Here is a 14,819-nt window from a genome sequence, read left to right as displayed (position 1 = left end):
GTATAATGTTCAGTTAATAATACACTGTTAGTATAATGTTAATATACTAATTACTATATTAATTTATGATTTCATATAATAGCCTACTATTTTACCACTAGTTGAATATTAAATCCAGTTACAGCAGTTTTATTTCTACAGGTTGTTTTTATTCATTAAATCCTTGTGCAAGAAAATTGTTGTAATTTGTTAATGCTAAGTTCTAACTTAATAATCAAAGACTGTATCTGTGATTGGTGAACATGTTGAACAACAAAAGGCACCAATACAGCTAACGCTAAACGGCCAACGAGCCAAACCCAAACCTTCCTTATCTTCTCCCTGTTTTCTTCTGTCTGACTGCTTCAGCTGCCTACTCCGGTGACTAGTCCAACTATGTTTTGAATTATTAGCAGAGTGGCGGGGAGCGGGGTTAAGGTCAGTTGTTGTCATTAATGTTACTGGTACACTGTTCAAAAAAATTTTTTCTGGTTTGCACGGATCTGTTTTAGGGGCACCTGCGAAAGCCCGGTGTGGGCATGGATAATGTGCAGTCTGCAGTGCACACAGGACAGACAGTGTCACATACAGCACACGTTTTTATTTAATAAAATCACACCCTTTTGCCCTAGTTGCAATACATTTATTGTGAATTGTCCCCATAAATAATTGCACATCCATTTGTAGATTTTAAATCAGAACAGAAAACACAGAATTTGGGAAGAAATAAAACTGATTTCATAAGGCCTTATAGATGGTTTTGCAGTATTGCGTCTAAAGTATGTTAGTTGTTTATTTTATGCAGGTTATGTTTCAGTGTTTTCTCTATATGCATTCAGCAGCGGCGTTGCGCCACTACTAACATTTCCCACGATCATTAAACTATGTTGTAACAAATGTTTTCACTCACACACTGTGCAAGCATGGCAACACTCAATGCTTGGCTCGATTCCTCTCCTCGTTCTATGCAGAACATACGTGATAGATGGTGTTATAAGAGCAGCGTAACTCTGAATCAGCAGGTGCGAAGCGAGTGTTTGATTGTCCGAGTGGCAGAAAGTGACTGTGAACGTGAGCGGAGGAAAATATTCTGGCAGTAAATGTACGGTGTCTGTTACAGAGTGTCAGCTTCTCAAGACCAAGAAAATTCTGTTGTTTCCCACCTGCTGGAAAAGTGAAGCCGGTTAGCGCTAAGTTAGCTAACATCTCCCCTCCCCTTCAGACTGAGCTGAGCAGGAAAGCTTGTACAGCAGCTACACAGCTGCTATGTAACTTAACATTAGCTCAATTTATAGAAAGTAACTGGAAGCTGTATTTTATTACTGCCTACTTGTCCAATGTTGAGAACATCAGGTACAAACTTAGACTAATCTGATGTAGCCTGCAGCTCTGTCCTGTACAGACTGATTAAATTATTTTTCAGTTTTCTGTCTGAAAACGTAGTTTTAGAAAAGAAAGGACGGAGGTGACTTGAGGAGCTGAGGTTAGTAAAGCTAATTAGTGATGCAAACTAGTCCTTTTAAGCTAATGAGGAGACGTTTCTTTTTGAATTTTAATGTGCAAATAAAATGCACCTCAGAAGGGAGGAGGTTTCTCATGTTGCCTGTTTTTTATATTAATGTCTACTGATAAATGTCAGAAGCTGTAAAATGAAGACACAAAAGGCAAACATGAACAGTTGTATCTATAATGATTCTGAGGTCATATTAACAGCGTTTTCCTGCCGTTAAGGCTTAGGGGGTGATGGCCAAAACATGCGGTGCCATCAATGTAAAATCACTATGGAGCAACAGAACCAACCAAATTACTTTCTCCAGATCTAAAGGTTGTATTTCCTCCAGTAGACTGATCTTTGGGTGTTGTTTATTTATTATCTGCTCTAGCTTTTCCAACTATTTGTTCAGAGATATGGTGAAAATAATGGCCCAATATGATGTGAAATTACATATTTTTCATTGGAAAACATAAAATTTTCACAAGACACAAGAGCAATGTTGCTGAAATATGTTGTGTTGGGGTTTTATATTCAGACAAAAATTTTGCTTCACCTCCGCTACTACAACTCCATCCTAGGGGAAACACTGAAGTTTATTTGTTTTGTGAAGTGTGACTATTTCTTCGGAAAAAAATCCTAGAGGAAACACTGTGTTCATTCACTTTTCTCCATTCATTCAAATATTATAGAATGTAACAAAAACGCAAACCCTGGTTCAGACCTTGGTTTGGACTTTCAGGTGAGAAAAGGCCTTTAATCAGCAGTGAGTCACAGCAGTTTTCCAAAGTTGACTCAATATTCCCACATGTAAAATTCTCTGGAGTTTTACCACCTTAGTGAAGACACTGTCAGATGTGCTCTTCAACTTGCCCAGGCACTGGTTCATTCAGCCCAGGGTCTGACTGCATAGCGTGCTCTGAGCCAGCAAGTCAGAGTTCCTATAAAGGCTGCAACTAACGAACATTTTCAACATTGAATAATCTGAATCAATGAACTGTTTGGAAAATTATGAAAAATGCCCATCACAATTTCTTCAGGCCTCAGGGATATCATCAAAATGCTTGTTTTCGTCCCATCAACAGTCTAAAATCCAAATTCAGTTTACTATTACATTAGATAAGCGGCAAGTCCTCACATATAAGAAACTAAAACTAGGCAATGCCTAGCAAGTTTGCTTGAAAAATGACTTAAGTCGCTGATTAGTTTTCTGTTGATCGATTAATAAACTAATCCTTTCAGCTCTAGCTAAGAGAATGAATGGTTACATGTGACTAATAAACAGACAAACTAAACCAAAGTTATGAATCCATCTCCATTGAAATGACTTCAGTGAAAGCCTGAATGAATGACCTATTTGTGTGAAAACCTGAATCGTACATTACTCACAAACATGCACATGAACACTACATGCTGAACAATACTGCTTTGTCTGAATGTGAGATGTGAGAGCAGCTCCATTGAGCGAGCCAGTTTTATAACTCGTGCAAACAACGTTCCTCCGTTAAGCACAATCGAGTCTGAAGCCTCCAAGAAATTCCAGTAACTGACAGTGTGCATTATCAACAATGTTTCAGATATGTTTTTTTATTTTTTTAATGGTCACAAGTGTCAACAACAGAATGGGGCACAGGCTAAAGTCAGCAGCAGGATATACGGCAAGACATTTCATCTGACCCACAAACTGAACTCCCCACTATGGGCTGGGCCAATCACAGGCGAATGGGGAAATACCATGCTAAAAACAAAGCTTACATAACACAGGCCTGCTAAATGAGCTGTGTGATTATCTACCAGAATTATGTTTCTCCATTTTTCTCCATTCATTGCAGGTATTTACTTTCAGTGCCTACTCAATGTTAATCAGGCCATGTCCCATCAAAACCAGCTGTCACATGAAGAGGGTGTGCATTTCCTAAATAGGAACAAAGCAGAGCATTTCTCAAGGTGAAGCATTCTCCACCGCGTGAGAACTGTTTGTTTGAGAGTCAGTTGGCAAAACTGAATCAGCTTGTAAAACTGTGATGCATCAAATAAACAGACACGGTATGAAAAATTAAAGCTCTGGTGATGTGGGAGAGAACTGCTTATGTTACGAGTCCCAGCTGGATGGGACTAATTTTAAAAGATCTGCACAGTGCAAAGCAGCGGGGCTACGGCAAGTTATGTACTGCTGTAGTCTCGGCAGGATGCAGCAGCAGCACCATTGCGTGAGAAGCTAAGGGACATAGAGACCTGATGCCAACCGCCTGAATACCACAGAGACGCCGCAGCCCAGTGTTCAGCTAATTTCAAGCCACTAAATGTCACGAAGGTTGAGGTGAACAGACACAGCCGCCCCGCACAAAAACTCTCTCACTAGAGTGCTAAGCTTACACACAGATAATCTAATATCCACACACAGTTATCTGGGCTCACACCACATGCACAAACATAATCCCATGCTTACACACACACACACACACACACACACACACACACACACACGAGGCAATTACAGCCACATGCGAAATGGAGAGGATGTATATCTCGTGTCTCTCCCCATCTGTTCTTTGTCACCAGGCATTAGGGCGATTGTCAGACAGTCGTGAAGATGGTACCAATCATCATTTCCACAAACAATAAAAACACAACTACAGCTGTGCCCTCATTGGCGTGATGCTTCTGCGTGCAGGTCTTTGAGCGGGTCACTCCCTGTCAGACGCTGTGACTCTGTCACACCACTTTCTAGAGAGCCACTTCACGACTGGATCTCAAAGCCATGCTCACAGCTGAGCACATAAAACTCTACAGGGCAACAAAGTAATAACTGAACAAACGACACTTTTGTGAGGCCGTGTGAAGTCCAAATACTGAGACTTGATATTGACTGGAAAGAAATCACGACAGACACTAACAATCACATGAATATGTCAGTGGAACAAGCTGCTTTTTTACTTTCCTATAGTACAGAATTTGCTTCTTACTGTACAGGTCTGACCATTCTGCAAAGGCCACATTTCATTCATCCCTATTGTTGAATGAACGGTCTCCGCTGCTCCTTGGGGACAGATCTGCTTCAAGTGAAGACAGTGCTTACAGGTTTATTTTGGCATAATTCAACTGGAGGATCAGGAGAGAGACACTAAGATAAAAAAAAATAAATAATACGCTTCTGATTGAGAAGGAAAACACACTGGAACTGGCAAATACCATTAACACACATACTAATGCTCAGTCTTGTCCATTCTGGGAGAAAAATGGCTCAATGTCAGACTTGGATGAAAGTGGAATTCCCCTGTTTTTTTAACAGCACATCCTTTCTCCAGATCTTGGTGATTATTGCTGCAGTCACATCCTGTTGAGTCCATGAGCCTGTCTCACAAAGCAGGCTATAGTTGGTTAACTAACTAACTTAGGGGTTAAACCACACATTTTTGTCTCAGGACAATGGCTTGATTTTAATTTTCTCCATTTGCATGGTATCCAACATGGCAAACTAGTATTGTGCAATTAATAAAATTTTATTTTTAAATTCAGATTTTGGCTTCCAACAATTATGATAACAAAAGCATCGAGATTAAACAATTATTGAACAGCATTACATTTCACAATGATACTCCTGTGTTGTTGTCCGTTACAGATCCAGCATACTCCTTTCCCTTACATCTGTGGCTCTCGCCCCTCCCTAAAAGCCCAAACTTGCTCTCAGCCAGGCTGTTGCATGTTAAGTTATAACTGATACAACTTGTTAGTCACCATTATTTGCTTATTATTATACCTATGGCATTTTACTACCAACGGCTAGCAGACATTTCCTGTACTCACAGATCAACGCATTACATAATATTTTTGCTTTTCTTCCACATTGTTGTTTTATGTCATACATCTCCCAACAGAACAACACTGTTGAATTTCAGCGTTATGTAAAACCTAGTTCACACTACACGATTTTTAGCCTGATCTGCCAGCCGGAGAGCTTGGCGACCGTCAGGCTGCGATCAGGGGTAAATCAGAGATCGATTGGCGGCCGCCACTCGTTATGTATGAACCACTGAACGACGCATCAAAATGGCTCCCCGACACATTTCTGACACATCGCCGACGCCAGCCAGTTATCTATCATATCAAATATCTGGAGGAGTCGGCCGACTCGACATCCAAATCCAGCCAATGAGAGCAGCAGCTGGCAGAGCAGGCAGCTACTTTTTCACCTTAACACTTTTTACTCCCCTTCCAGCTCTCTCTGTAGCTCATACAATCCCCGCTACCTGCATGTGCTAATACATTCTTTCACACATATTCTTTGTCTTTATAATAACAAACAGCAGACTGTTTCGCATGTCATTTCCCGTTTCCCCGTGTATTTTTTTTGACAAAACGTGGTTTGGAGACCAGCGCCGGGTGACACAGTCACTGTCAGCTCGTGTAGTGTGTGACACCGTCACTGATCAGTCACGTAGCCACAGCGACTTCAACACTCATGTCACAAGATGGCAAGTTGTGTAGTCTGAACAGCACAGCCATCGGCCGACGCTGAAGGTCGTGTAGTCCTTTAACGTAATGGGTTGTTGTTAACGCCAGTAGTTCACCAGTCTTTCCTCTGCTCCACTCCGTGTGAGTGAGTGAGTAGAGTAGAGCCCCTTCAGTGGCCCAGCCGCCACCGAATGGACAAAATTACCCCACTCAGGTTTCAACTACAGAACAATAAAAGATGCGGCTACCCACCACAAAACTATTTTTATTTCCATCATATCAGATGCACATTGTTTTCTTTTTATGGATGCTATGGCTTTGTTGTGTGTTCTGATTTGGGTCATGTTTGCAATCTGTGTGTTTCACTGTGGCTATAAAAGGACTTTTATGCTTTTATCAGTACTATATTACATTTACTGCATACTGTTTTATATTCATTGTACTGCAGTTACTGTATCACAATACTGACAGTGCAGCTCAAGGCTCGTGCAGGCAGATCGCCATGTTCAGACTACACAACTTGCCAACTTGAAGTCATTGTGGCGTTCACATTACGCGACTGATCGGTAACAGGGGATCACACACTACACGAGCTGACAAAGACTGTCACCAGACTGGTCTCCAAACCACATTTTGTCCAGAAAACACACGTGAAATGCTTCATCTACAAGACCACGCCTTCAACTGTGCCGCTCAACAATGTGCTGCTCTGTGAGCTCTGTGAATTGGAAATAGCTTCACTGCAGCCCAACTGCTGTCCACGAACACGTGAAGCGAAAGTATCCCGGAGCACTGACGGCAGCACCGCAAATAGTGTTTACTATATATGCTATATTTTTATTTACTCTACCATTTGAAACTGCAATGCCCCGATGTTCCTGTAGGGATCAATAACTTCCACGAGTATTAAATGTACTTTATCCGCTGATACTGCATGTGACTGGCAGTTTGTTACAAACCCTAACTCCTTCATATGTAGGCACTCATAAACTCAATAACCAGCTTTATGAGAGCGGTTATCCAGAACAGCTAGTGTTTCATTTGTGAAACCAGATAACAGAGCCTGCCTCAGTTGCACTATAAATAACACAAGTAGGGCTGAAAAACTACCAATTATTTTCAGCACAGATTAATAATTTTGTCAGTGGCACGTCAAACGGCAACCACAAGTTACTAAAGCCCAAGTAATGTCTTTAAATTAGGGGTTAACCAAGACATTCCTAAAATAGATTGGTCTGAGATATATGAAGTCTTGTGTATTTCTGATCCTTTGTGTATGGCGCTCAGCTTACATGAGCTGTCAAAGATTCCCAACAGTTATAAACAAATGAACCACAAAGCAGCATTAAACAATCAGGCAGCAGTTTTTATTAATATCTACCCTGTAAGAAAACATCAGTGAGTCAAAAACCTCTTCTGGTTGACAACTAAGCGTAATTTTTCAGGTGAACTATGCCCCGTGGCTCAAAAACTGAATTCAACAATGGCTGTCCAAATCATGCCCAAACTTGCTAGCAGTACAGTAGCACACATACACTCCTCAGAGATGAGGAAGAAGGTTAAGAAGGCCAAATTCCTGTGCCAAGTTTCTTGTCTTCTTCGACAGAGGAGCAATAGAAAGCATCCTGACTGAAAACATCACTACCTGGCATGGGATTTGGACGGCCCAGGACTACAATGGAAACCGCGTGTAGTGATCACGGTTATAGTTTAGGCAATAGCCTGATTATAATTTGAACTACAGTAAGATATATTTTCTATACTGTATTACTATATAGTTTGGTGTCAATTAGATGGTAATTTGCATGACAAATAAAGAAAAAATGGGTTATGGTGATCAATTTGAGCCAGACAGACACGAACTAATCAATATAAAAAGGTTTCCACTGTATAAAAAAGAAACACTAAAAAGGACTCAATACAAAAAACAAAAAAATGATTCAAAGACAGCTGTGATGCCAGATATATTTTCTTAATATGCTTTTCAGCTGTCCATCACATGTTAACTAAATTGGACTGGCTTTGCTAAATGTAACATAAACCACCTTCAGGCAAAATGCTCACTGTGCAGCTGTGTTATGGGAAATATATATCAGAAAACATCAGCATCGGTTACCCACATTATCATTAACTAATTAATTGACTAATTGATAAAATGATTAATCATTTCAGCACAAGGATTTGAGAATTTGTCGGCATGAAATTCGTTACTAGGCTTATTTCAAATACTATGGAGGACACATCTCTGTTGCAAAGATGAGGACTTCCTCTTCTGGTCTTTGAGCAAAGAACATTAGACGACTGGTGGTGCAGAGGAGAATAAAATAAGACATAACTGGGAGCACCACAAGTCAGTAAGACTTAAACGAAATGTCAGGTCAGACCACACAGCTGACTACTGCCTACATTTCTTACCTGGCAAGGCTGGTGGGGTAAGAGGAAGAGCTTGAGAAAGCATCACTGGGCCTGTGCATCGCCAAGTTGTCCCCAACACCCGGGCCTCTGTTCCAGGGCCCACCAATGGGTGTTAATGGGAGATACAGGCTGGACACTGGCTTCTGATCCTTCTGCTGCTGAGCTTCATTGCTGCTGGGGTTGACTCCAAAGTGGAAGCTTTGTCCTCCTGAAGTGCTGACCCCACAGATGGAGATGGGGTTAGAGTTGGACATGTCTGTGGAGGACCTGTCACTCATTTGGCAATAACTCTGACCTGCAGACATCTTCTCCTGTTTGATCACACCTTGGGTGCAGAGCTGAATGAAGCCAGCATCTTTTTCTTTCTTCACCAATGCAGACAAAGTGGTTGTAGGGGTTAAGGAGGTAGTTGTGGATACGCTGGAGATGGACTGATCTGGACTGCCATTGAGAGCAACAGAGACTGCTGCGCTACGGTTAATGTCCTCAACCACGGCGGCCTTTATGTCCTTTTCTGAGCTAACATCCCCTAGCATTGAATCATCTGCCAGAGAAGACAGGAAGGCATCATCCCCTACATAGAAATCTGAGGGGGACCCAGTCAGCTCGAAATCTTGGAGCAGGTCCAGAGTGTTGTCACTAAACAATTTCTGGTTCACGTCCACATCTTTCTCAATGTGCTCAAAGGCATGATCAAGGTCAATGGGGTCCTGGTCTCCTTTTTCCATGGAGAAATCCTCTGTTCTCATGGGAAAGAAGTTGGGATCTGATCCCCCAATAAGTGAATCCATGGAGGACTGAGTAATGTCCGCTATACTGGCCTCCAACTGGGCCAAATTGTCCCTCAAGGTTTGACGCTCAAACGTAGCGGAAGTCTGTGTCTGGAGTAACTGCTGCTGAAGCCTCTGATCTTTGGTCAGGCCCTTGGGTTCTGGGTCTTCCAACAAGGGGCCTACAAAGGCAGTGACAGAGGTGGAGGTGAGCTCCTCTGGAAGGGGGCTGTTGCTGAGTCCGTTAATAGGCACCTGCCCTGGCTGCATCAATGAGCTGGATGGAAGAACGACAGAGGTGGCAGAGGTGATGGACATTGCACTGTGAGGAGCCACTTTCAGTAGACCTCCCTCCTCCGGGCTTTCAGTGTAGACCAGTTTGCTTAAATGGCCATCTCTTATGTGTGTTATCTTCTTCACTCCACCATTATCCATCTTTTTATTGGAGGGGGGAAACAGACAGAGAGCGTTACCGGACAGGCGTAAATAACGTTAGAGTGCACTACAACAACATTAAAACACATTTCAAGGCGATTGTCAGACGTCATTTAAAACCAGTGCCGCTACACTGCAAAGTAATTTAAAAAGGTTTCACGACGAACTAACGTGCTCCAAACTAACGAACCTTAGATTAATATACGGTTGGGGAAAGTTGCCATACATGCAACCTCGCGCGCCCTTGATAACTAACGAAGCTAAAGTAAGCTAATGCAGTTAGTTATTTAATTAGCAATTCACAGTTCACACGAGCGCATAAAAACGTGTCCGTGTTATATAGACTGTACGTAAAGCAAACAGAAATAGCACAGATTCAACCACAAATCAAAAACAGAGAGCCGTGAACTTTACTCAAGTCTAACACGTATGCTAATATTGGCATATTGCTAACTGTTAGCATGCTATGTAGCTACGTGCCCACATTTCGGTCGAATGTCGTTGACAGCAACGTTAGCATGCTAGCCAACATAGCCCCTAATATTATGGCACATTTGGGGGTAAATGTGCTACGGTGCTGTGTTTGTCTTCAGCTAATACATACAAAGCCAGATCTAAACAAAAGCTCATATTTACCCTTGAAATGCCTGACTGTTGTTAAGTGTCCACAGGTCGTCTGTCAACATTGTTTTGGTTGAAAGTGGCAGTCCACAACACGCAACACTGACTCAATGTTAGTTAACGCTAACGTTACTCCTCACGCGTCGTATCCTACCTACATGGCTTGATCAAAACGACAAAAACACACCGAGCTGGGTGTTAATGAATGGTCCCTCTTCTACTTCGACCCAGCTGTACACTGTCACGCAAACTGCGTTGAACTGGCTGAGCTACGGTGATTCGCAGCTAGCCATTAAGAAAGTAGGCGCTAACCTTTCAAGAAAAACATACAAAATGGAGAACTGAGCAAGCCAGGCCCATGGCAAAACTGTTTACGACATGCAGCGCCACCTGCTGGCCGCGCCCGGTAACTGCAGCTTGTTATGTTCTGGAGTTCAAGATAAAATCAACGACAAAAAAAGGCAGCTAAAAGTAAACATAGAACAAAAGTTAATATCGTTGTTACTATTATTTCTGTTCATTAATATCTTGATACGAAAGTGAGCAATTGTAAGAGTTTCTCTTCGGGGACCAATTAAGTATTTCTGATTTATCAGAATCAGAATCAGTTTTATTGCCAGGTATACACATATACCAGGTGTACACATACGAGGAATTTGACTCAGGATTGTACATTGCTCACGATGTGCTTACTTATACAATAATAAAATAATAATAAAATAAAATCAGACACAAACTACAGAGTAGACAACACTAATATACACACTATGAACAAAACAATATTGACATATTGACAAATAGTGCAGTAATCAGAGTGCAAAGGATGCTGGGAAAAAAAATACAAAAATAAGACCTATGACCTGAGGTAGGTGTATTGGTATACAGTATATACAATATGACATAGTATGAACATAGTATGAACAGCACTGAAATAGGGAATGGTGAATAAATAAATAATAAGTGGAAACCAGTAAACAGGTGCTGATTAGAGACAGAGTTACTGGGTTATTGCACAGGAATTGTTCCTGACACTGTGAGTCAGAAATCAGCTGTTCATCGGAGTGATGGTTTGTGGGAAGAAACGGTTCCTGAGTCTGTTGGTTTTGGCGTACAGTGCTCTGTAGCGCCTACCAGAGGGGAGGAGCTGGAACAGGTTGTGTCCGGGGTGAGATGGATCTGCAGTGATGTTTCCTGCCTGTTTCCTGACGCTGGAAATGTATAAGTCCCGAATGGAGGGCAGGTTGGCACCGATTATTTTTTCTGCAGTCCTGACTGTACGTTGTAGTCTGTCCTTGTCCTTTTTGGTGGCAGATCCAAACCAGACAGTGATGGAGATGCAGAGGACAGACTGGATGATGGCTGTGTAGAACTGGATCAGCAGCTCCTTAGGCAGGTTGAGCTTATTGAGCTGACGCAGGAAGTACATCCTCTGCTGGGCCTTCTTGATGATGGTGTCAGTGTTGGGCTCCTACTTCAGGTCCTGGGATATGGTGGAACCCAGAAATCTGAAGGATTCCACAGCAGACACAGGACTGTTGAGTAAGGTGATGGGTGGCAGAGTGGGGGGGCTCCTCCTGAAGTCCACGGTCATCTCCACAGTTTTGAGCGTGTTAAGCTCCAGGTTGTTCTGACCGCACCAGAGAGCCAGCTGATCAACCTCCCGTCTGTAGGCCGACTCATCCGGTCCCGGACGAGGCCGATGACCGTTGTGTCATCAGCGGACTTCAGAGGTTTGACAGATGGGTCCCCTGAGGTGCAGTCGTTGGTGTAGAGGGAGAAGAGCAGTGGGGAGAGCACACACCCCTGGGGGTGCCAGTGCTGATAGTCCGGGTGCTGGATGTGATGTTTCCCAGCCTCACCTGCTGACTCCTGTCAGTCAGGAAGTCTGTGATCCACTGACAGGTGGAGGCTGGCACAGTGAGCTGGGTGAGTTTGGTGCTGAGGATGTCCGGGATGATGGTGTTGAACGCCGAGCTGAAGTCCACGAACAGGATCCTAGCATATGTCCCTAGAGAGTCGAGGTGTTGCAGGATGACCGGGATGACTGTGGAGTATTTGAAGCAGGAGGGAACTTCACACAGCTCCAGTGATTTGTTAAAGATCTGAGTGAAGATGGGGGCCAGCTGGTCAGCACAGATTTTTAGGCACGATGGTGAGACACCGTCAGGTCCAGGAGCCTTCCTGATCTTCTGCCTTTGGAAGAGGTGGCTCACGTCCTCTTCACAGATCTTGAGTGCAGGTGAGAGGTCAGAGGGGGAAGGTGACTGTTTGAAGATGGCATTGGAGTGGGGGAGAGGTGTGACTCTGGGCTTTTCAAACCTACAATAGAAACCATTCAGCTCGTCTGCCAGTCTTATGTACTTGCAAATGGGTGAAAAAAACCTATATAAATATATAAAGCAATAATGACCAACATACAACGTCTATATACAAATAATCTCTTCAAATAAAATCTGAGGACAATTTCTTATCCAAATAATATCCAATAAATTATGGTATGATACATGTTCACATTTCCTTGGCAAAATAACCATGTATTTCAGTGCAATTTAGTAATGCTATCTTAGCACATAAGCATTTGTCTCATATGATTGTTCATCTGCTGGTGTGGGGGCTCCACTGTCTTGCAGCTGTTAACGGATCTTCTGACAGGCAGAAAGACATCTGAGGCAGAGGACAGCGAGAGACAATTATGAATGGACATTGTAGTCATCCAAAATGCACTGATAACTGACTGAAGAAAACTAGCCTATGCTATGTAGCTGCCATGTCAAAAAGGCTAATAAATTATGATTAAATCACAAGATTGTTGTTCAAATCTGATGCAACTGGTTGTTGGGTGTAAATATGGATGCAAGAACATTTTAGCTAACACTTCAATCTAGTGTTTATATGTAGATAAGAACTTGTCTTTTTATCCTACAGTAAACTGAAGCATTTCGCTCCTTGCTACACTGGCCTGTAGCCTGTAGTGTCTCAGTCAGGATGGGAGACAATGGCAGTTGGTATAAATAACATGCAATCTGTGCAGTGTGATGTTTAACACTAATCTTCACTTAAACAATATTGTTAAACAAAACAATACGCTTGTTAGGGCTTTCTTAGTTTGTGCAAACTATTGATCATGTACAATAAGTAATATGAATGCTTACCAGTTACATTTACAAAGGACAATAGCTGCATCAGTAAACAATAAACCCCTATTGGATGATTATTAATCGGTAAGCTGTAATGGGTGACCATTTCACCTTCCTGTTGGAAGGAAACTATCTATATGTGAATTTTGTGAAGCAAGATGTGAAGCAACATGTCTTACTTCCGCAAAAAACATTTTGTTTCTCGAGACATGCCAGTACACGCTACTGCCTCTTTCATCTGGAAATATGAGTGGCTGGAAAGTGCCTGGGAGAAAAGGAAATATGGTAAGGCAGGCTATTACTGCGTGCATAGGGATAATAACTCTAGTCTGCAGAGAGGTTTGGGCCTGTATTATTTGTTGCTTTCAGGGCAGTACAACAGTAGGCCTACATTTAATATTTTCTAGGACAGCAAATTCTCTAGCTTGTTTGTAAAATGTATCAATGAACATTTCATTATAAATCATGTACACGTTTGGTGGGATTTATAAATTAGAAATTTCAAACCAATTCTCATTTGACATGCAACACAACCTAATCTACCTTAAATTTCTAAATATTTTTGCCCAGACCACATATTATAAAGCAAAAGCTTTCAAAACCCACGTTTATCAATTTAATGTTACAGCACAGTTGTCCGCACTCCACACTCAGCTGGGACCCATATTGTGTTACATTATTCATGCTGAAGTTGCATGATATTCAACCCCTTCCAAAAGATAGAATCTAACCTGGGAGTAGTGCATGAACAGGAAATAAAGTGAAGACAGGAGGTAGGGAAATTGGCTCTAATGGGAGGATGAGTGAGATGAATAAGAAACAGGGTTTATTGCACATATGCGAAGAGAATCATCCCTAAGCAGAGGGGCAGGGAATGAAACTCCAAGTCTTACTGTTATACAAGTCCAACTCACACACACACACACACACACACACACACACACACACACACAAGACATATCCTCATAGAATAATCTAGATTATCACCATCTACTGATATTAGCTCCACCGTTAAAATCACACAATCCACAAAATTATGTATATTGTAAGCAGAGAACCCTCACATCACCAAAACAGTGGTTTGCTCACTGTAGCTCTAAATCCCCACTGTTTGAATCCTACTCAGTCCCCTGTGGCTGCTTAGCAACCCCTCTCCAGCACAATATACTCTGAATTAACAGGGTAAAGCGTGACCGCTGCCTCCTCAAAACCACGAGTCAAGGGTGCTCTCCCATCATCAACGCCTTCTCTCAGCACTGCAGCAATAAAAGCCTCTGGCTTATTGCAACGTGGCTTCAAAAAACACATACAAAAAAAACAAACACGCTAAAAAGCAAACGCGAGGTACAAAAGAGCCGGAAACCCAGACCTGTGTCAGTGCTTCTGGTGGCTCCATGTGATGTGGGCAGTGGAAATAAGGGACCTGATACTTCACAAACAGCTCCATAAGTATAAAAATCTATCACCTTCGCTCTCCCAGATTTACACGATATACAGCTTTAAATGCAGGTTAAC

General features: G+C 42.2%; 1 protein-coding gene across 3 annotated transcripts in view; it reads right to left on the bottom strand.

Annotated features, from left to right (window-relative positions):
- The window catches only part of nr3c1 (nuclear receptor subfamily 3, group C, member 1 (glucocorticoid receptor)), a 31,869-nt gene extending 21,328 nt beyond the window's left edge, over positions 1–10,541 (bottom strand). Inside the window, exons 1-2 of one of the 3 annotated variants that reach the window (XM_046029763.1) lie at positions 10,183–10,541; positions 8,342–9,546 (exon numbers count right to left, since the gene is read on the bottom strand). In XM_046029763.1, the coding sequence (XP_045885719.1) occupies positions 8,342–9,546 (1,205 nt within the window). In that variant the 5' untranslated portion in view covers positions 10,183–10,541. The remainder of the gene's footprint in view (positions 1–8,341; positions 9,547–10,182) is intronic. The other 2 variants (XM_046029764.1, XM_046029765.1) reach the window with 2 other exon arrangements.
- Between the last annotated feature and the right edge of the window lie 4,278 nt (positions 10,542–14,819).

Source organism: Micropterus dolomieu, linkage group LG19, assembly GCF_021292245.1.
Source record: "Micropterus dolomieu isolate WLL.071019.BEF.003 ecotype Adirondacks linkage group LG19, ASM2129224v1, whole genome shotgun sequence".
Classification (NCBI taxonomy): domain Eukaryota; kingdom Metazoa; phylum Chordata; class Actinopteri; order Centrarchiformes; family Centrarchidae; genus Micropterus; species Micropterus dolomieu.
Note: the sequence above shows the minus strand (reverse complement) of the source record. Positions and strands in the feature narration are given on the sequence as shown.